Raw genomic sequence first — 24,282 nt, forward strand, 5'->3', positions numbered from 1 at the left:
CATAAATTATTAATACAAACAGGTACAGTATGCTGTATGTTAGAAGTCATCTTATTCCAGAATCATGGGTCTGAGTTCAACAACCACATATATCCAATACATTATATGTAAACCTGACAGTTCAGAGGTCATCCCCACTAAATTTAGCAAATTTACAAACATGGGTCTTCTCATTGAATTCTCTTAATAGCTTACAATTAGAGAAGCTGTCATGTATTCTGCACACGGTAGATGCTTGGAACATGGAAATAAATGTCCACTTTTACTGAATAATCAGAATGAGCATGTAACAATTCAACTACAATAACTCTGTAACTATAAAACAGACATACCTTTAACTTTCAGAATAACTTTAGAAAAAATTTAAAATTTCAGTTCACCATCCATACAAAATCCGTAACTAAGTACATTATCATATTGTTCGTACATTATAAAGCTGCTTTTTTCTTGTCATTTCGAAAAGATAGGTAGAGTGCCGCGTGGAAGATAAAATTATCCGGAAGCATGTAAGCAAGCTGTGACTTAATCCTTGCCAAACCAGCGTTAGCTTGCTCATTAACCTGCGTGTTGATCTGGTTCAGTTGTAATAGATCCCCATATGAATCGATGTTATACCCCGATGAACAACTTCTGTGGTTATGCCAGTGCATCCTGTCTACAAGAAAGAGGCTGTTCCTAAAGAATTCTGGTTCCCTGCATTGAAAATAAGAACAGATATTGAACATTAAAATACATATCAATACTCCATATTTCTTTCATTTATGTGTTCAAACAATCTTGGAAGTTTGAAATAGAAAACTGTATAGAAAACTTTATGTAATCAGTGGGACTGTAAATTTGTGAGCAAAAAAATTGAAATTTTCAATTACCAATTTTCATGTGTTTTGTACTTCGCAATGTACCAAAATAATCAGATCCAGAAAATTTTGAGGTAAATTGCACCAGCTGTTTTGAAATTGGAAGCAAAACTGTGTGTTCACAAGAACAGATAGAAAGAATAGTATGGCCAACACTGTTTTATTCATAACATATGATGGATCATACGCCAGACCTAAAATTTCACTGTTTACCGGTGAGGCTATTACTTTTTTTGATCAAATACAATGTAAGTTACTGTTGGAGTAGTTCTAAATTAAATTGATGTGATTGAGTTTTAGCCTCTTTAGTGTTCTCAATTGTTTAAACTACCTATGCGGATATATTAAAAACATGCGCATATATTTTAGCTTCGTCAGCAATCAGCATAATTTATGTTTATGATCATTCAAGGCCCATACAGCTTTATAATCCTGTTAAATTTGGCATGATTTGAGTATGCAGTCTCCAGAACAGGGCTGGGAGGGCCATTCTTAAAGTTCCAGTCAGGACACCATCTTCTTTAATCTGGGAAAAACTTAATGGAATCCTCTTTGTCTTTTAACTAATAAATGTATTGCTGGTTTTGTTTAAGTATATGCAAACAATTTTTAGCTCTGTGAAAACCAGTCATTGTCACAATACACATGGTAGCACTCACGGCAATATTGCACTTAATTTCAAACCCAGAATTGAAGCTGGTAGATGCTTATTCTTTTTCAGAGGGGCTAAGGCCTGGAATTCATTTAATCCTAAACTGAAATCTCCTTTCCTGATTAGCACAGCAACTATACTACAATATACTACTCTCAATTTTATGATTCTTTAATTTGTTTCATGTTTTGACTTCATTTATTTATTTTGCAAAACAAGATTTGTTTGAGTTGTATTTCTGTGCTATCATGCTAGGCCTTATTACTATTTTGTGCAATCAGTTTCCATATTGACTTATTTGTATTTGACATTAAATGAATTACTTAGTTTGTATTCCGTGCAACCAATACTTTTGAATACTATTAATGTTTTAAAGCTATGCTGGTTCAAAGATGATTTGTAATCAAGGGGAATAAGTCGCATGTAAGAAATTTTCAATTTGAAGTTTTTTACATCATTATCTGTCAGTGTACAACTGCTACATTTTTATGCAAACCGCATCAAAACCGAACATATGGTTACTGAATTATGAGCAATTTATCAATAGTTGAAAACATTATAAAACAAAAGAAGATTGGTTTTTACCAATATCTCAAAAACAATATTAGCGACATCGGACTCATTCCCCTTGGTCATGATATATTTCTGTAGTGATTTTTAATTGGTTTTTAATTTGGGCCCCCCATATTTGATCCTTTATTCTACATTTTAGCCTATGTATGCAGTATTACCGTAATAGTACTTTAAATATGTTGTAAAGTTGCATTGTAATTTGATTTATTTTGTAAGCATTATATTTATCTAAATTTGCAATTTTAATACAGTGGAAACTCTTTAATACGAAATTTGTGGGGCCACAAAATTTAGTTTGTCTTATCAGGATTTTGTCTTATCCATCACATATTACATAGGGATTCAGTGCCAGGGACCTGAAAATCAAGCTTGTCTTATCAGGTTTTTTGTATTATCAGAGCTTGTATTAACGAGTTTCCACTGTATTGTGTATTTGAATGTATTTTTAACAGGGTTGGCACAATTTAATTCAATTGATTTAAATAAATTATCACAATTTAAATCAAATGGTTTTTGTACAAAAAGCACTGGTTTTAATCAACTTTTTAATCAACTTTTTAATTTCTTTACCATTTTTGATACATTTATATTTTTGTAATAAAAAATAAAAATAAAGAAAAATCAAATAAATCTTCCTGGGCATCCCAGGAGAACAGATGATTAATTGTGTTTTCAACTGATTGAGAGTCTCAGTTTAAAGAAGAAATAAAACAACAAACAAAATACGCAAGTGTCAAATTTTTGTCCACACAATGTGTGCTATGGTTTGCAGGTCATGAATCATTATGAGTCACCTGAGACAATGAGAACCTCAGGAGATTTGTAACGAATCATGACCTGGAAACCATAGCACACACTGTGTTGACAAAAATTTGATGCTTGCACACTCAAAACATGCCAAATTTAACAGAACTATAGTCTATGTATCTACCTCGAGTCACCGGCACTAGCTTTGAAGTTCCGCGTGTTGTGTTAGTTTAGTGTTACATGTATACTTTTACGTGTGTTTAACATGGAGCTACATGTAAGTACACGCAGGAAATTTTGCTAAGCCAACGCAGCACACGCTGAACTTAAAGCTATACCCAAAATATTAATTTCTTGATCCTGAGAGTATGAACGTACTGCGTGCACAGCGTAATGCCGCAAGTTTAGTGGAATGACATGATATCGCGATCAATTTTTCACGCACAGGAAATGCAGCAATACCCAAAGCGTGTGTGGTAGGCTTTGAACGCTTGATGCATTTGTCATTGTGCGCCGATTGAGCTCTCATGATCGAGAAACTTATTTTAGCTATAGTGCCAGTGACTCAAGGTAGATATACAGACTATATAAACAGCTGTATGGTCCTTGTTAATATGGGCCAGATAATATTTTTTTAAAGAAAACCATGAGGTAACTTCTGAATACTGAATTGACCCACTGGGGTAAAATATGACTAAACCAACACGGCAAAAGCACAATAATGAATATAACAACAAGATACTTGCCTGTTAAGACAATAAGCATGGAGTCTGCATGCATTATCATAAATGATAACTTCAGGTGCCACATTGAAGCGAGTCTTAAAGATATCGAAGGGAACCTCGGGAGATTCGTAACGCGTCATGACCTGGAAACCATAGCACACACCGTGTGGACAAAAGATGGTAAAAATCCCTGGAGAAAGTGTAGGATGTCCTTTGGCATACTTTCGACATTCTGTTTGTGTCCTGCATGTCCAATCTTGACCTGCCTTATCTATGGTATAAGTCGCTTTCCTGGAAAAAAAAATGATAAAATTTGTTATTTTACATCAAAACTAGAATTACGCAGTTCGTAAAATATACTATCACAATACCAAGTTTGATGTAATATTGGATGGCTGAGCATGATACCATAACATATCGGATGAGTCATAAAAATATCGGACGAGCTAACGGCGAGTTCGATATTTGTATGACGAATCCGATATGTTATGGTATCATGCGAAATAAGCCATCCAATATTATCATTACTAGGCTTTCTTAACTCCTAATAACCCTGAAAACATAATAATGAAGTTGATCGGTGATTGCGTTCAAGCTGCAGAGTGGATTAATGACAATGTAGGCCAGATATGCAAATGAGCTCATTAATATTCATAAATATGCAAATAACATGACAAAAAATTATACAGCACAGCAAGTTTGATATAAAATTGGACGGATTGAGCGTAATACCTGAATTTGTCAGTCGAGCTAGAGTTTTCAAATATCATGCGAAGTCGAGCGTGATATTTGAAAACTCTAGCGAGATCAACAAATTCAGGTATCATGCTAAAGTATCCGTCAATTTTATCATTATTATATCTTCAGAATCTTTTTGGTTAAAAACATGATTTTTAGTAAAATAAAATAGAAAACATTTTTTGGTCAAAAACATGACTTTGCTTAAAATTGTGATTTCTGCTCAAAATGTGATTTTTTGGTAAAAATGTGATTTTTGGTCAAAAATGTGATTTTTGGTCATGGTATGGCAAAAAAAACACACCAAAAGAGACATACATGGTGACTTTTGTATATAAAGTATATGAACTATGCATTCTATGAAGAGGTTACCATGGTTACAGACCGATACACAAATTTATCGAACAGCTGATACACACATTTATCGGACAGCCAGGTTATGTACAAAGTATATAATTTGGTTCACCTCAAGTTTGGTGGTAATGACGTCAATGCTCTTTCGCGGTTGCGCCGCAAGCGTGCTTACAAACCGCCCCCTGTGCGCGTGCGTGCACACTCAGGGCGTTTAGCTTTACGCGCGCGATTCGATACTGCGGTGAGCGAAATACGCACCTACGTCACTACCAAACTTGAGATGAACCAAATTATAGGATGCAAGATTCTGAAGACATAATAATGAAGTTAATCGGTAATTGTGTTAAGCTGCAGAGTGAATTAATGACAATGTAGGCAAAATATGCCATCTCAACTCATCCAATGGGTTGGCTGGTCACCCTCTCAGATTTTGTTTTAAATCACTTACATCAATGCCCTATGGTCAAATGAACACATTTCAAACGGTAGGTCTCAACTCCTTGTCATTTCCCAGTTATGGCTCATTGAATTTTGGCTTTTTTTTTTTTGACACAATTTTTCCACATCCCATTGAAATACACACAAAATTGTCCGAAGTACCAACCAAATTTTTACCATGTGGGAAGTCCACCACCACAACCAAATTTACACAAGTTTAAAATGCAGGTATGAACTTCCCAACTACCAGAAATCTTAGTGGTGTCAAGCCATCTTCATGGTTAAATCAGTGTTTGAATCTCTCATTGAAATACACAGTAAATTGATTGAATTTGCATTCTGGGTATTAGAACATTAATGTCAATTACTGTGTATTTCAATGCGATCTACAAACAGTCATTTAACCATGAAGATGGTTTGACACCAATTTAATGAAAATACAGTAGTGTCACTAAATCAGAATTGGGGGAAAAAACACCTCAGAATCTGTGAATGTCCCTTTAAAGATCCTCATAATGGAAGTCTAACGTGCTGTACACCAAAGCTTCAATTGTAGCCAGTTGTAAGTTGCTAAAAGGCATGATGAATTTGAGATTTCTTGATACTTGTAAACTAAATGTATTCATTCACTGAAAACTGCCAAAATAAAACATATTTCAAACATAACATATAAACCACTAATATTTCACTCTTTGCTACTGTAAAATACCACATGGCTTAAGATAGCTAAAACAAATTGGCAGGAAATGTGAATATAGTTTTACATATTTAAATTAAGAAGTAATAAAGTCAGAAAAGGCCCAAGTTCACTCCCATTATTCTGTCCTTTTAGAGTCAATTATTAAATTCAATATTTTTTTACTAAAAGTATTCGCCATTGTACAAAATGCAAACATACCTGTGGAGTTTTGGTAAAGCTGGGAAGAACCCTGTGTTTTGGAACAACTCCTCTGCTGTGGGTGACGAATATGTACGAGAACTTGACTGCATGAACACTTTAGTTGAAGTATTTAGCACATCTGTTAGAAGTCTCTGAATTGTAGTTGGGACGTATCCATTAACATGAGTCTTTGACAAAAGTTTGAATATAACCGGAAATTCCCTCTGGACAAAAAATAGCGACGAATACCATTCACTTTGAAAGATTGGAACGTTTCTGGCAAGCAAATCTTTCAACTTTTCAACCGTTTCTGAAGATACTCCTTGTAAAAGCGAGCTTGCAGGACCATTTCGGGCTAGGTCTTTAAGAAATGATGCCAAAGATGACGGTGCTATGCGACTATCTCCATTGTTCTGTTGTGCAAGAAGGTTCACCAAAGATGTCAATCCCAAATGCTGCAGCCCATTAACAAGTTCTTGGTACTCATCCGGAGTTAAGGGAGTTACAGGTTTAGAAAGAGAAGCATACTTTGCCAACAGTTTTCTGGTTTTTGCATCTGCAATATACACACGATCTCTATGCTTCGATCCTACCATAGGAGTCTGCTCAGTGGATGGAGTCTCACATTCCAACCTATGTAGGAGGTCTTTTCTGCAGCCTAACATGGTCCCATCACAAACAATTATGCGGGGTTGGTCTCCACACTGGGGACACACAAAACCTGTCGTCCATTCAATGTCTAGCAGACGTGCGAAAGAGTTCCACGCTAGTCTTAACTTATGAAGCGGGATGCATTTCGTTCCGCTTAAAAATATGTGGGAGTGAGAGTACGCTCTGGAAAAAGAAAAGAAAACATGAGTTAGATATTACACATATGTACTATTATATTTCCTTCATTGATGCCTTTTATACTTTTAATATCTAAAGTCTGCACAAAAAGTAACTCAGCTGTTAAAAATACGCCTATAGATTCAGAACTACTAATTGTTTTCACAATATTTCAACATAGCGAGAAGGATGATTTATTTACGCGCATTTTGATACCCCATTTGTCCAATTTTGACAATACAGCAGTGATTTGAAAGAAAAATACCCCAATTTAAAAGTTGTAGTTATTTGTATTGATTTGAAGTAAGCGCAAAGATAATGGTGGGCTTTACATATTTACAGTGCTGGCATTATAACTGCTGTAAACTGCAACTTTTAAATTCGGGTATTTTTCTGTAAAAGCACTACTGTGTTCAGTTGTGTAAGTTCATACGTGCAGGTAGTAAACAAGAAGTAAAAAGACTAAAACTTTCAACTGCACTCACCAGGTTATTTCCCCAAATATTACTGTCTTGTTATTAACATTTGACGAATAGGGTATCAAAATGTGTGTAAATAAACCGTCCTTCTCGCTATGTGGAAATATTGTGAAAACAATTATTAGTTCTGAATCTATAGGTGTATTTATAACAGCTGAGTTACTTTTGGTGCAGACTTTATATGTACCGTACTTGACTTAGCTTGCTACATGATATACACCTTTAAATTTTTCAAGGTATAAACACATATTAACGGCACATTTGAAACAGTAAAGAATCCATTGAAATTCATGATATTTTTGTATAGAGTTGCAATTATTGTATTTGCTCCCTGTTCCAGAAAAATACTGCACTAATTTTGGGGGATTAAAAAATATTATCCTGTTTTGCCAAGTGAAACAGCTAAATACTTATCATTTAGCTAGTTCTAACTGGCAATTAAGGTTAAATTTGAATATTTTTGCAATCTGAAGGAAAATAGGCCAAAACATGCATTTTTTTTGCATGTTTTCTTACAATTGTAGTCACAAAATTCAAAGACTTGGCACAAGTCTAAGGAATCAAAATCTTGAGTAAAGGCGAAGAGTTAGCTCATGATTTTAATCATAGCTTTAATTTCATGGGTATTTTCAGGTGCCACATTAAACAGAAATGTAGTGCTTCATCATTAATTTTTTCCTTAAAGAAAATACAAAGTGTTTTATTTTATTACACATGCTTGTAAATAAACTTGTTGCATGTATAGAACCAGCGATTTCCACATCATAGGCTTACATATTTTACATACACCAACACACTTACCGATGACAGGCTGCAAGTGGGTTCCTCCCTTCTAACATGTGGTGTAGATAAGAAAATAAGACACCATAGTAGACCATATCAGTGTTATTCAGGTTGAGCAGGAGGTCATGGTAACCATCATAATCCAGTCTGCAGTTGCAGTCACCAGTGCTGGGTCTGTAATAAACTGAGTAACCAATACAAACATTGATAAATACTAAGCTAATCATTTAAGGTGGCACTTCTTGACCCACAGTATCATCCCTCACTTTATCCAATTTGTATTTTCTGTCTGTCGCCAAATAGAAATTAAAATGCAATAGCCTATTCACCGATTGCACAGCCATCTCAAAACAACATTAGACCCACAAAGTGTGTGTTGCGTATGCGTACGCCTGTTAAACATGTGCTATAATTGCCATGCATGCTTTGCAAAAGCCTTCTAGGGTATTGCTAGAAAAGGGTGAGAAACAAATATGCACTTTTGAGCATATGTTTGCAGGGAGGACCTCTTTTGGTAGCAAGATGGTGGATCTGTGCAAAGGGTGAATTGGGCACGGTAACACATGCACTTCTGCATAACCTGCAAATTCTGAATCAACTGAAAATGTGAAAATAAGTTACTTTTGTGGATCTTTTACACCATACCTTAAAACATGTCACTCAGTACCACAAAATGCCAAGTTAAACATTACAATTATTGTACAAAATTTTGAAAATGAACTCACTACACATCATCCCTAATTTTATAACAACACTTGCAATATGCACTAATCATACAATATATTTTAGAAACCTACAGAAAACTAGTCAAACAAATTATTTGTTGATGCGTTGGACAAGCATCAACATTCAGCGTAAGTCCATCTAATTTCTCAAGCTGAGCAAGAAGTAATATATATTTACAACCTACATAATGTTTATGTACCAAATATTTCTTGCAGATTAATTAGCTTTAGCAAAAATATCGCTAAATTTGAATTTCGTTCTGGTGCACCAGAACGAAATTACAACACATTGTCTATGGAGCAGTGTAATACACATAATCATGCATAACTCGCAAACGCAAAATCGGAATCAACTGAAATTTTGGAAATAAGCTTTTTTCGTGGATATCTACTGAAAAATGTCATAAAAAGAGGATGCTAGGATCACGAAATACTCCTTTAAACCAAGCATAATGTGGGGAAATTTACCCTTGCTTTCGACATTTCGATCGACGATTTGTGATGGTCGCCATCTTTATTTTTTATTTTTTCCAGAAACTGGAAATGAACCCGGAAATGAACCGGAAGTCGGCCGTAATTGATTGACATGCCATCGTTTTACCGATGTTTTTTCGTGTTTTGCATTGATAACAGGGGATCACACATTTTAGCGCATTTTGACCTATTTTTGGCGCATTTTGAAAAGTGGCCAGCGCATTTTGCTGTTTTAAATCGCGCAAAACTCCGGTGCCTACCTTATAACAATAAATGTCAGATATTATAAAGGTCATGAAAACCTCATTTTTAAACTGTTGTAAAAATGTTAATATTGTAAATAATGCTCAAAATGCAAAGACATACCAGTGATTGGTTGTTCTATCCCATCTTGACACATGTGAGTCATGCTACAGCCTTCCTTGTAGATTGTGGCCTTCCCAACCACCCATCCATGCTCAACAGGATCAGCTGAATCCCATAGATGGCCATGCTTACATCCGGTTTCATCACTGATGTGCGGAATGAGGTGCACTGGAAAGCTTTTCTGTCCACTTTCATACTTCCTGTTGGCACGAGATATAGACAAGATAGTAATAAATCATGAAAATGTGTTATTTTAGTTAAAATTAATCAAAACTTTTTTTATGATGAGGGCAATATCTGAAGAATGACATGGATTTATAAAGTTGTGCATCTTTAAATTGTATGGTACATCAAGATATTACGCCACACATGAGCTGTCAGCTGTGCTTTATTCTGTAATAATGTACTATATTCTGAAAGTAATTGAAGGGTGTAAATAGCTTGAGTGGCAGGGGTAGCACCAGTGTTCTTAGTCGGTTAATTAACCTCAATCTTACCGGTTAATTAACCGGTTAATTAACCGCATCATATTTAACCGGTGGTAAAATAGGTTAATTATGAATTTTGAATTATTCTGATGCTTTTAAAGTTTAAACATTTTAATATCACTCCAAATGAATGAATTTTCTCCCCCAAAAGTTTGCATTTGCAATATATTTAAAAAAAATTTTTTTTAATTTTACTTTTTTTTCTTCTTTAGTTTAATTTCTTGCATTTTTTTGCAATGTCCAATTTTCTATAATTTTTTCAACATGAAATTGTGTTGCAGATCATTATGGATTCTTTAATATAATTAGTGAAAACTTCCAAGTTTTTGCAAAATGAGTACTTGAAAATGGTTATTTTGTGAAAATCTTAAAAGTTGCGATATTTCCAGCACAGCGAGTCTAGCCTAGTACGCAGTCTGTGTTATACTACACGGTTGAGTGCATAGCATCATAAGAGCTGTGTGAGATCTAGTAGAAAATAGGATTCGGTGATTGGTTTTTGTCAAAACCTCAAGTGTTCCCTTCTTCCAATCTGAATTTTTTTTTATATCAAACCAAAGCCAACACTTCCCCCTAAAAATACTTTTACTCATTAGGGGAACAGATAACGCAATTCAATGTTATAGCAGGTGAATGTGTGGTAAATCTGTTGAAAACTACCTATCCAAACACATTTTTTTACCAAAATGTAGGTTTTTAAAGTCAAACCCTGAAGTGTTTCTTACAATATTTTTCAAATTTTATGTCATTGTAAATGAAAGAGCACACTTATATTGTCCATATACTAGCCTCATTTTAATGAGCAATGGCCAATGTGCAAAAAGTTACTATTTTCGTCTGTTTTGTCATACGGTTGTAAATTCAATGAAATATGGCATTGCTAAAGAGCGCTTACAAATTGATATGACCCAAAAAGTTTAATTTAAAATTTTTAAAATGGAATGTTTTAAAGCTAAAAGTGGACAAGCACACTTCATCTGCTCATGTTAAATGCTTGCACAATGTTCTTCAGTATGATGGCATATTGAATTCCAAGCTCGGATTTATATATTTTCCAACCATAATTAACCAATCTTACCGGTTAATTAACGTTAATTAACCGGTTAATTAACCGCCGTTTATAATTAACCGGTTAATTAAGAACACTGGGTAGCACTAGGTTTTAAAACCAGAAGTTCTGACAATCCCTGAACCCCCCAAATATCCCAAATATGGGGGTGCAAACCCAAAACCAGGGGCTTTCTTTTTTGCAATTCTGGGCTTTATATGTTTAGGCTTATATAGCCAGAACCCAACCCTACCGAAAACGTAGTCCTAACCCTAACTTTCACATCCGAAATCATATCAGGTCGTGGGCACTCATAATTCACGGACGTCTCTTATATCAAATACTCTTGAAGCATCATGTCACATAAGGCCACGCGTTTTGAACTTGCCACCCAAAAATGGTGGTGTTGTTACGCTTTTCCAAATCGAGACTCGTTCAAATTGTTATATCTCTGCTTAAACAAAAGGTATTGAAGTGTGTTTGGTGTCATTTTGTAGCTATATAAGTGCCCTAACAGACCTCCAAAGGAGAATTGTTTATCAGCTAAGATAGTGGAGTTAGAGTTGTTTGAGTTCAGAATGACCGAGGTGGTGGATGAGGCGGTGGCGGATGAGGCGGTGGCGGTATGTGCAAAGTCTATGGGAAATAAAGATTTGGTGTGTGTGCGTTGAATCAACTGATCATATCTTTGCATCCATATGGGCTACAGACAGCTCTTTTGAAAGATTATTAATTCAGCTAATTGTTTTTAATCATTTTTAACTCTTTATGATTGGTTTAGTCTATAAAATGCAAACTTTTATGTACAAAACTACCCGTTTTCATATTAAACACTGTAGTAAGCAATGCGGATGTCTTCAAAAGTTAAAGTCAAAGTTTACATTTTCTGAGAGGAAATTTGATGAGGAATCTAAATATGGACTTACTTTTTTTGTATGGGTTAGGGGTAAAATGTTTCAGTTCAAAATATGTTGAATTGTAAAAAATTTGAACATATTTTGGGACACCCTGTATTCGAGATTACCAAACAGCTGTGATTTTTTTGCTTCCAGAGTCAGTAGGCTCCCCCTAACCTCTAACCAAATCAATGTTGTTTACTTTCAGTTTATAACTGCAAGTTAGTAATAAGCAATGCATTAAATGACCCATTTTTTATTTGGATTTTTTATTCCACCCTGTATAACTTCAAGGTCACCCTGTACAGTGAGTTGAAATGTGTATATTTAAATTGCTTTTGCCTTCAGCTTTCCAAAATGTATACTTTTGCTAGTTTAGGGTTGATAGTTGTGGAGATATTCTAATTTGAAACTTGATTGGTGTAAAAATTCATAATATTTGTGATGTAACGCTAAGGGTGGCGAGTTCAAAACACGTGGCCATAACAGTATCATATTTTCAGAGACGTCTCATAAATCACATACTCTCTAGTTTCAAAAGCCAGTCGCAAACGAGGTGAATGTGGCAGTGCAGTGGGAATAATTTGGTGAGTAGGCCTTATCAGGGTTGTAGCTAGGCCATTGCAATGTAAGTGTGTTCTGGGACCATTTGTCAAAATTTGCACAGATAGATATAATTTTTGCACATATGAAAAGCTTATTCTAATACATTCAGCTTCGGTCCGATGTGCTGCATTGAGTGCCCGGCTGTCAACAAAGCTCGACGTATGTGATATCACAGACCCCCGTATGTGAAATCACTGACCCGTCAGATTTGAAATTAAATCAGAGATGTCCATGAATTATGAGTGCCCCGAACAGATATATGGCTCTGGTTTTTCAACATGTTACAAAAGTTTGTGAAGGTTGTCATGAATATTAAATAGAACATAAAACTGATCAACTTTAAGACTCACATTTAGGCCAAAAAAAATATTGTTGTGTTGCCCTCAAGTGGGAAAATGGGAAAGTTGGGTAGGACGGTCGGATTTATTTATTTATTTTTTTTAAACCTTCAGTTTTTAAAAATCCCCGCAAATATTAAATTATAATACTTCTTCAATTAGGAGACATTTGTCAATTTTGACTTCTGGGTACCTGTTAGACATCAATTAATTAAAGACTAGTCTCTCAATAAAATATTAATTTAAAGTGAAAAAAGATTTTTTGAACAAATCTGTAAAAATCATAATTAAAAAAAACAACAAAAAAAAAAACCATTGCGACCCTGATTTTCCAGGATTTAGGGTCGGGCGGTTGATTTTTTTTTGGCCTTATTTGAGAGGCTACAGTATCGCACCTAATCCAAGGTGCATCGTCAGGCCGTCTGATGTTTTGGCCGCAAAAGGTCGTTGACCTGTGATGTGTAAGGTGGTGTTGCCAGAGGTTGTGGATCTTGAGTCTTGAGATGCACCTTGGATTAGGTGCGATACTGTAGCCCCTCAAATGTGAGTCCAGTTGATGAGTTTTATGTTCAATTTAATGTAACAAAAGTGTGCACAAAGAGGGCAAAAATGAAATTCATACACAAAATATGTCATTTCTCAAAGCAGATGACTTGGTTCATTTGGTCTGTAAAATTTGTACACCCTTTAGCCAAATGAGTTTTTTCCTAAGAAAGTAACTTATTGCCAAAGCCAGATATTATTCTGTATTGCCCATTAGTTACCAAAGTAATTGTGATAGGAAAATAATGAGTCCAAGTTACTACCAAATAATGTTAATTCAATGCATTGAAATTGAATTGAATTGAAATGAATTTTGGGCAATTTTCATTTCAATGCATTGGAATTGAATTGGAATCGAAATGAGTGGGCTTGGGCATGAATTGAATTGGATTGGAATTGAAATCATCGTGAGCAATGAAGAATTGAATTGGATTGGAATTGAAATCATGTTGAAGAATGAATGGAATTGAAATGAAATTCAGCTTTGATTTTAATTCAGCATTTCAATTGTAAGCAGATGTCTGTGATTCCAGATCATTTCACCTGTAAAAAGTGCCCTTCCCCATTCTGAATTCTGATACACTTCCAGATCTATTCACACAAGAGACACAATATGAAGGCAGTTCACATAGAATGTGAAGTTCTGTTCCGTTTAAAAACAAACAAACTGTTTTCCCTAACATGATAAATAAAAAGAAACAGTGATCACCATAAACTGGTACAAAACATAAACAAAGTGTTACAAAACATATTGTATTCTGGAAAGCTTTCATTTAAAAATGATAGCATAAAATATAAAAATATATTAAAGAAAATTATAAGCATGATTGATATCATTTCTCACACACAGGTATAGTTTAACTTTTTGAGACTTTTTGGCGTTCTTCTTAATCTTTCTTTAGAAGAATATCTACTGTCTCTATTGTTATGTGGAAAATGTGTAGGTTACTAGGTTCTATGTTCGTAAAGACACTAATATCTTCTAATATGATGCAAATTGATTCTTAGCATTTCCAATGTTTATTGCTTGATATGATCGATAATGTGAGCATGGTGAGTATGAGATCCCCCAACTTGCCAAAGATCTCAAACTTTTGGCACTAATCATAAAGCCCCTATTTTTCTCAAGTTCCTAATTTTTATGCTCAAAAGTCATTGTACATTTGAACAAATTGTGAGAAAACCATTAAAGAAAATGCTTATATCTTTGGCAGCTTTTTTCACACCTTTTCAAAAGTATAAGGTGTAAAATCTTAGGAGGAGCAGGAGATATTAAAGTAGGAGCTATCTAATAGTATCAAAACCTTGATTTTTGACATCGATCATACCACACACCTTAAGTTTAGAAAATAATGTGCATGGTGGACAAGAAGTTAAGACAAATATTAGGAAGTCAGTCACCTAAGAACTAACTAAAGTTTCATAAAATAGGACACAGAGGTCAAGGATCACTCGCAACTACCAAATATGGCAGTTCTGCCATCACATTTTGGTAACTTCTCAGGAATTTGAAACTAATATGATCAGGTTTGATGGTCAAAAATATGCACTAAATGTAATTAATTTCATCCGCATATATTGATAATTCATATGTGAACAAGCAAGGTAATGATAACGAGGTACTCACATACCAAAATAAGTTTGATAATGCCTTTACTCTAAAAATGCAACTCTAGATCTACTTGTGGGTTTCAGATGTTACATTATTATGATAACATGCATTATTTGCAGAAATCTGTAATATCTGTTAAATATGTTTTATACATATTAACTTAACCCTAATCCTGACTATGTAATTACGATCACACGATCCTGGTCATAATGTTGTGTGTTAATGGTGCAGAATTCATCGCCATGTGCCACTAATTTACGGTATTTACCGCTATTTTATACCTACATTAAAACATTAGCATACATGTATTTGTATGATAAATTTCTTTTTTGCGTCCACACTTTTTTTCTTTGAAAAATAGTGCTGTGCGTGAAACGCAACTTAAGATAATTAGAATATGATCCAATGCACGGTATATTAATGGCCTTTCATTAGACTAAATCTTACCTGTAGAGCTCTTGTTGCACTGGACTGAGTGGTGTCTTCACTTTCTCCTTTGAAATACACATAAACACACTCCGTCTATCTCGTAACTGATCAGTTGGTGCTGAAACATCTGTCTCTATACTCTGCTCCGCAAGCCACTCATCATAAAGTTTTTTGTGAACACAATGACGCTTCCCTTGTTGGCATGTACACACAATGTTCTTTGTTCTGTTATGTTGCAGCAATTGCAGTCCAGCATCCGTCTCAACTGCCACCAACAATGGTTCAAGTGAGAGCTGTTGAATGTTAGGAAGAACCTGTGTAGGCAGAGTGGCTGCGGGGACATATCTGGTAACATTCTCAAAGTCAAAAATTCTAGCTGCAGCTTCAGCATGGCAACATTGTTGAGAAGTCTCTTGATATAAAAAATCATAGAAGTCTGATGCAAGAAGACCACACATCGGCATCAACCGATCACGCTGACTGGCTCCATGCGGGCATCTACATAGATATATGACAGTCTGCAATCCCTCTACAACACAGTGAAATGTCTTCTTATCCAGGATTACATGGGTGGCTTTCAGGTGACCTGTACCTATGTCGCAATCGGCAAGAATACATTGTCCACTCTCCAGCTGGTATACTCTCTGCGTATCTTCTAATCCACACAAGTAAAATTTCCTAGGTGGTATGACTATAGTGTTGTTGCTGTCACTGTGCAGATAAGAACAAAACATGGAATAAATTGTATTAGGGTCATGCACCATGAATTGAAGGCAAAACATGTTTTAAATACATTAGTAACCACAAGATCCCCCTGGCCAATGGGGTCATTAATGTTTATAACATGTTTAGAATGTCCTAAGGATCATTCCTGTTGAAGAGCTCGATTAGATTATTTGTTGTTGAATTTGAGCTCGATTGGACCAATTTTTTAAATTTGACCTTTGGGGTCTTTGATATATTAAACATGTTTAGAATGTCGAAAGGAACATTCCTGTTGAATTAGAGCTTGGAAATACAGACCACAAAATATCTTTCCATAGACTTTAGGTTCTAATTATAGGGGTCACATCTTGGGCCGTAAGTCGAGTTACCTCAAAAACTGAACAGTGGTATAAATAGAGCAAAATCTATATTTTTATAATGAAATGGCATTTGTAACTTAAACACCAATAAACAATGTTTTCTATTTTTATAAACCTTTCATTATTCATATTAAAAGGTTTCAAGTTTCTCCCAAAATCAGAGCTTTTATTAAATTGGAAATGTTGAATTTGAACTGGACCAATTTTGAAATTTAACCACTGACCCCTAACTTTGAGCATGATTGGACCAAATTTGAAATTTGACCTTTGACCCCTACACTTGTGACTTTTTTGGGGCCTGGAAATGACCCCAATTGTGCGACACATATTCCACCAAGTAGCAATGCAAGTTACAATGCAATAGGACAAATGTGTGAGGAAATATTGCAAAAAAAGCAAAACTTAACCAAAATGGGACCCCTAGCCCTTTTAAAGAAACCACTAAGGTATAGGACATTTCTTGTTTTATCTATAGCTCATCTCCAGAAGTATTTAATTATATTTGTACTTGCTAAAGAAGCATTTGATGCAAATTTTGTTGCACAATTTGATGCTTTTCTTTTTAACATTTTTTATGAGCATATATGTGCCTAAAATAGCCAAAAACTACGCTAATACGCCCTTTCCAGCCTCTCTAATATTAATCTATATATATCGTCACCCTCATAAACAAAGGGCCTAAGTCATTATTACATGTTTCTCATTTGGAATTTTGATTTTCTCAGTAATAAACCCATAATTAATCAAATTTCCAGGCGCATTCTTCATTTTAACTTGTGGAATACATCAAAAGAGATATTATATATTGTTTAACCAATTCACAACATGAACATACATGTATCAGTGCTGTCATACCTGTTTTTTTCTTTGCAAGAGCACTTTTTAAGTACCTGAATAATATCAGAGTCCATTTTACTACATTGTAGTGTGGAACTTTGAATGCTATGACTACTTTGGGAGTGCTGGGTTATTGATAATGATTGTATTTTACTTACTCTGATCTTGTAGAGGAGTCAATGGTGGGACAATCAGCCACATTTACAACATCAATCTCTTCAGCTTGGACAGTAGCACTAAAAAAAAATACAAGAGTTCTAGTTTTAAAAGAAGTTGGAATTGAATCAAAATGATTTAAACCAGAGAAGAATTGAATTGAAATTGCATCAAAATGATTTTAAAATAAGAATTGAATCTGAATTGAATTGAAATTCATTTTCTGAATCGAAATAACACTACTTTTTAGTGGTTAAAACTGCCCGGTTTAAACTGGGACAGTTTTATCCTAGCAACCCTGTGCCCTGATCAATAGTAGTTCTTCTGTATCCAACTGAAGATGAAACTTGAACGCCATTTATTTGACTAATTGGTAACATACACATAAAGCTACTTCTTGGGTTATTGCAGAAACTTCATTGGACTTCTTGTACACCACCATTGCATGCAATTCCCATAATACACTTACAACTACGAATGATAAAAACTGTATTTTAAAAATCCTTCAATCGGATGCTTTTCACAAGTGTTTTTCCGTATCACAGAGAAATCATGGCTTTAGTTTAATTATTTATAATTTATGATGCAAGATTCAGGCCGATACATATAATTATATAAGACAAATTACACTTTTTAAACATGCTTGTATTCACTTTTCAGTGCTTTATAATGTAACACGGAAAATCCAATTTGTAACATGGAATTTAAATTTTGTAATACGGAAAAATCATGGCCTTAAATTGAACTATCCAAAGTTTGAAGAAAATTAGCATTAAAAAGAAATTTGTTATGTTACAGTACTTACTCTGATCTTGTAGAGGAGTCAATGGTGGGACAATCAGCCACATTTACAACATCAATCTCTTCAGCTTGGACAGTAGCACTCCTTTAAAAGAAAATAAATACAACAGTCTTATTTAAAAAGATCTGATCTACATTGTATGTTGTTGTTAGTGTTAAAGCTGCCATGAACATTGAACAAATTCAATTGAAATTCTATTTCTTCTGCATTCAATTGAAAATGAAACATGAGCACCATTTAATCATTCCTTATTAAAAACATGCATGTAAACTAGCCAAGCCTTGAAATAAGCATGCGCTGGGAGCAAATTTGCTCTCTTAAATTGCCCCTGGTAAAATTTGCATGAACCAGGAACAATTTTCGAAAACAAGTTGCTCCTTGTGCCAGTAGTGCAGGACTGCTGATGCAGAAAAATATATACTATTTGAAAATTACTCCTGTTTCTTCAGATATTGCTCAGGCTGGTTCTTGTAAAATCCCAGTGAACCAGGAGCAACGTTCAAGAGCAAATTGTTCACGGTGCCAGTCTGCTTATTTGAAGGCTTGAAACTATAGCTACCGGTACTTCTCGAACTCCACCAATGCACGCAGTTCCTATACATGTACTAGCTGGTATTAGAGTGTTCACAATTGTTGCAGTTTCCACTTCCATATGAACCATATTTTATTTTTTACCCCCTGAGTTACAAATAACAAGGATCTGGCATTGCAAAATCGAGATAGCACTTTCAGAAATGAAGGCCTGCATAATAGCATGTAGCCCTGGTTTACAGTGTTTTAAAAGCTGTCTTGATTTGTTATTTTACTTACTCTGATCTTGTATAGGAGTCAATGGTGGGACAATCAGCCACATTTACAACATCAATCTCTTCAGCTTGGACAGTAGCACTCCTTTTAAAAAAATAAGATAAAATTTACAAAGTTAAAAATAGCATTATATTAATTTGAGAAGAACCGTTGTAGGCCTGGTCAACTGGCAGGTTTATGCAGTAGCTAAATACCAACAATTACTAAATGTTTATACTAGGATTTGGGCAGGTAACCTTGTCCTTACATACTAAAAGACAGAATCACAATGTTCTTTTAGATGGTCAAGACCTTGGCGAGTTGGACAGTTTTATTATCATGGCTTATGTTAATGCTATAAAATGCTGAGCTTGTGTAACACTTTAGGCCTATGAATAATAGTGCTGCAGAATGGTGAATCATAGCAAACATATTGTTCACTTTAGGTGAAAAGTCCCAAAATGGGCTCATACGTAGCGCTTGATATGCTTTTACAAATTTGGATCCGGGGCCAATTTAAATTAATTCCAAGATGGCGGGTAGAGGTCATCAAACTTTATACTGGAAAAAAAAATTGAAAATTGTTAAAATTGAGTTATAAGCCATGCCAACGTGTTCCCCTGGTCACAAGGATCCACAAAACGTATAGTTTGACATATCTGTGATGTGATGTACGGTTCTCAAGTTATAAGCAAAATGGTCCAAGGTCAAGGTTTGACCTCTACAAGGGTTAAATTTGAAAAATTGCTCCGATTGTTATCAAAATGGTCTCAAATTGTTCCTCTCGGCATAATATTCCATAGTAGCACACATGTAGGTTTTACATATATGTAGGAATTTGCTTCCCAAAGTTATACATGCAATTAGGTCAAGACCATTAAGCTCCATATCAAAAATTACATAGGCCTATTGACTATGACCAATATTATGAATTATTATGCTGAGAAGAAGAATTAGAGACTATTTTGACAACAATCGGAGCAAGTTTTCAAATCTGACCATTTTAACAATCAACATTTGATGAAGTACTAGACCAGGGCCCAGGGTACGTGTGCTAGCAACAAGGGGTTTGCCGTTGCGTTTCCCGGTATGATTGATCATGAATTTCAGATGGACGCACAAAAATCTGCCTGGATGCAAGTTTTTTCAACCTTGTCAGCAAATTTGCGTCACACATGAGTGACATGACGCACATTTTTAAACCCTTAATGGGAACCCTGCACACCATAATTCTTATTTCCACTGACGTATAGAGAACATCATTCACAAACTTTCACATTTCTTGGACCTAAAGATTATAAGGGATTAAACGTTTGAATGATGTTGTATTCATACTTGCAATTTACAAATTTATACCTAAAATACTTATTTATGAACTACGGTAATATTACGGTAATAATTACATTTTCAAGCATATAGACGTTTAGGCAAGAAGTACAAACTTGCAGAAAATCCAAATACATGGGGCGAAAAATTAAATCTTGGGGGTGAAAAATATTTTGCAGTCTAGTCAGGGGTAGGAGTAAGGTCCACAAGTAGAGGGTCAGAGTTCACCCCCGAACTTGCACATTCCCAATATATGGAGGTGAAAAATTAATATTTTTTTCAATTTAGGGGGTCATTCACCCCCGATTGGGGGTTAACGCTACCCCTGCTGGAAACTTATATGGCTACATAATGGTCATTGGTTATGTACAAAAAATTTCTTTCAGATTATTTCGTTTAGCAAAGATATTGTGAAATTTTAATTTCGTTCTGGTATACCAGAACAAAATTCCACGCATAGTCTATGGAGCAGTGCAAAACATAAATCATGCATAACTCGCAAATTAATGGAAAATTTGTGGATATCTACTGTAAAATGTCATAAAAAGAGGATGCTATAGATCACAAAATACTCCTTTAAAAAGGGTTGACTCCTTAGATGAAACTTTTAGTTTATTAAACCTTGATGAATTATTATCGTAATATTTGAGCCAGGGGTAGCGTCAACCCTCGATCGGGGGTGAATGCAGCGTTCGAAATAGGGCTGGTCAGCCGGCCATTGGCCTGTAACTTTTTGGCCTGGCCGATAACTTTTCTGACTGGCATCTAGTTGCTGGTCCGGCTGGCCGGTAACTTTTTAAGGTCAAGCCCGGCTGGCCTGTAACTTTTTGTGGCATATTTCAAACACTGGGTGAATGACGCCCTAAATTTAAAAAATATTAATGTTTCACCCTCCATAGGAATGTGCAAGCTCAGGGGTGAAATTTGACCCTCTACTTTTGGACCTTACTCTTACCCCTGGCCCATGTATTTGGATTTTCTGCAAGCTCGGGAGTGAAAAATACTGGAAAACAACCCCGACTTTCGGGCCTTAATACTACCCCTGATGATTTGAGCCCTATATAGTGCGGGTGGTCTAAAAGTCAGGATCGGCCACTAACTAACTTACTACCAGGCATGACTTCGGTATGGGTTTCCTGTACTAGCCCTGTTAGCTCGAGATAGCTAAAATACATGTTTACATTTACTATCTTACATTATCTTGCTGTATTATCAGCTGGAGCGCCAGACAACAAGCTTCGATTTAGGGGTTCGATTTAGAGGGGTTTTACATGCACAAATGCATGTAACTTTGGCTCTGTGCATGTAGAATTTTGCCCAGGTGCATGCAAAATTTTGTGTTATTCAGCCCATTTTGAGGAAAAAACCAGAGTTGTGCATGTAAATTTTATTTTCTAAATCGAACCCTGATTATACGGTTACGTAAGACGAAGAAGAAACGCACGGAGCCCGCCCTACTCATTATTTCATTGTACTTATTGCAACTTGCCTCCACACATTACGTAATCAACACAAAGCTTTTGAAGTTATGTGAGGACTAGTGAGTGGATAAGAAATTGACAGCAGAGGATACAAACGACACACAGATTTTTAATTGTCAATCACGAATTGCCGCAACGTTTTAGTATTTTACTGCATGGCATTCTGCAAGCACCATGGCCCATGCTTTTGTAACATTCCGGTCACTTTTGATCACCGATCACCTGCCTGGCCTGGATTCATCTGATCTGGATCTTTCATACTTTAAACTTGACTACAAACTGTCTGGCCTAGACTCGCTTGCCAGTCCTATATACATGTACGCCGTACCTATGTATATTGAGGACTGGCTTACGCCATTTTGGATGTCAATGGGAAATACACACTTAACGATTTGTGCCGGTTAAACTTGAAAAAAAATCTTTAAAATTTCATCAATGTATATAAAAGTGGTACCAACCGTATTGTGCTTGCTAATTTAAGACTCGGTTGAAACAAAATTAAGGATCGAAAGCATTTTAGTGTCCAAAAAGGCAAAATTATCGTCAAAGTTCTGCGAAATCGGCACCCTTGCGAAGGGTTCAGAATTGAATCGAAGCGAAAATATCCGATCTTTGCGATCAAAAACACAAAATTACAACTTTAAACATACTATTGGCAAAAGACATTATTACCAAACAATACAGAATAGAAAATTTGACATCATTTTCTCAAAATATTGAAAAAATTTGCTCACTAGACATCAAAAAAGTACGCAATCCAATTCCCGTTCAAACGCGTGGGAAACTGAAAGTGCGATAATCGTGACTAGTCTGGCCACTTTTTAACCATGAATCCCATGATGAAGCAAAACTAAACCTTGTATATAGCAAAAGTAAAAATCTAGTCCTCTATATAGCGAGACGAGGGTGGTCTAAAAGGGTGAAGTCAGGATCGCCACTACCACTACAATACATCAGTACATGCATTTGCATGACTAGGAAATTATTTAATAAGCTTACAATACAAGTTGAAGTTACATACTAGTTACAAGCATGCAAGTTTAATGTTGATGTGCAGTGGCAGTGCCATAACATGCCATACCGAATCATGGAAAAGACCAGACAACAGTCATATACTCCAGAACCTACCTTACAATTTGTACTTTTCATTGAGACGCAAATTATGATCTATACAACTAGCTAGAAAGCACTACAACTAAGTACAAGTTGGTTTACAAACATTCAATTTCAAAGACGTCGCCATTTTCTTGACAACAACCCTCTTCCCAGCATGCTTTTCAATGACTTCCAAACAGGGGGAGCGGGACGGCCCGGCCGCGATATTCTTTTTATGATCAATTATTTCTTTAGAAAATCTTCTTTTTCTCATTAAATTTTGCTTTTATTCCGTTAAAATAAAATGGTATAAATTATGAAAAAGTCAAAATCAAAAATGATGCAGGCCTAGCCCTATCGCTGACCCGTGACGCGCGCCGGCGACCCCCGTTTAGATCATTTCAGTTTAGGCCTACATCTACCATCTCTCATCCAAGTAATAATTAATATCATGTTGAATAAATAATCATCCCACGGGATTATGATATGACGAAGTTTATCTATTCTAAAGTTATTTTTGCGGCGACACTTTATGAGTTTCAACTATTAAAACATGACTAACCTTTCAATTCGTCTCCTCTTACTAGCCGGGGATGAAGCACGGTCATCTGCCAACATATCACAAACTCGATGAAATGACTTCCGAGGCCGCTTTTTTGGCGTCGTATGATGTTCAAAACGCCTCGACATGATGATGTTATAACTTTTGTATAATAAAACTAAAATATGACGGTGGAATTTGACGTGTTTACGGTGCAGTGTCAGTGACAGCAGTAATGAGTTCGGCGGTTGAAATTCAAATTCCGGATGCCGGAAGTCAATCGTGTGCTGCGTCTGTTTGGCTTTTTTTGACGTCCGTTTTGGAAATGGACGCACGTCTGTTTGCCCATTTCTCGCGTCCGTTTTGGAAATGGACGCGAGTGTCACTCCCAGTGACTCTACGTCCATTTGACCATTTCTTGCGTCCATTTGGACATTTTTGGCGTCCGTTTTAAAACAGACGCGCGTCCATTAGCCACGTCCAATTGACCATTTTTGCATCTCACATAGCTCCTCATTTTCTGGTAGTTGCTTTCACGCACGTCCGCATTAACGGCATATTACCTGTGCCGCCGGCGGATATGTGGCACTTGCT

General features: G+C 35.7%; 2 protein-coding genes across 4 annotated transcripts; both read right to left on the reverse strand.

Annotated features, from left to right (window-relative positions):
- LOC140143553 (uncharacterized) lies at positions 1 to 17,575 on the reverse strand. The gene is made up of 7 exons (XM_072165376.1): positions 17,520 to 17,575; positions 15,598 to 16,290; positions 9,620 to 9,819; positions 8,073 to 8,238; positions 5,983 to 6,798; positions 3,576 to 3,845; positions 1 to 693 (listed from the first exon to the last, which is right to left on the reverse strand). Exons 1-7 carry the CDS (start codon positions 17,573 to 17,575, stop codon positions 429 to 431), a joined length of 2,466 nt encoding a protein of 821 aa, XP_072021477.1. The 3' UTR covers positions 1 to 428.
- Positions 17,471 to 24,201, reverse strand: LOC140143578 (uncharacterized). Of its 3 annotated transcripts, none has more exons than XR_011857770.1 (4): positions 23,181 to 23,299; positions 19,270 to 19,350; positions 18,463 to 18,543; positions 17,471 to 17,737 (listed from the first exon to the last, which is right to left on the reverse strand). XR_011857770.1 is itself a non-coding variant. In XM_072165397.1 (4 exons), the coding sequence occupies exons 1-4, from the start codon at positions 24,114 to 24,116 to the stop codon at positions 17,656 to 17,658; spliced, it is 648 nt and encodes a 215-aa protein (XP_072021498.1). In that variant the 5' UTR covers positions 24,117 to 24,201; the 3' UTR covers positions 17,472 to 17,655. The 3 variants fall into 3 exon arrangements, 2 of the variants coding, with proteins under 2 accessions (XP_072021498.1, XP_072021497.1); XM_072165397.1 differs by lacking the exon at positions 23,181 to 23,299 and adding an exon at positions 23,710 to 24,201 and having other exon boundaries at positions 17,472 to 17,737; positions 18,463 to 18,540; XM_072165396.1 differs by lacking the exon at positions 23,181 to 23,299 and adding an exon at positions 23,710 to 24,201 and having other exon boundaries at positions 17,492 to 17,737.
- Positions 24,202 to 24,282: the final 81 nt, after the last annotated feature.

This window comes from Amphiura filiformis, unplaced genomic scaffold, assembly GCF_039555335.1.
Source record: "Amphiura filiformis unplaced genomic scaffold, Afil_fr2py scaffold_23, whole genome shotgun sequence".
Lineage (NCBI taxonomy): Eukaryota > Metazoa > Echinodermata > Ophiuroidea > Amphilepidida > Amphiuridae > Amphiura > Amphiura filiformis.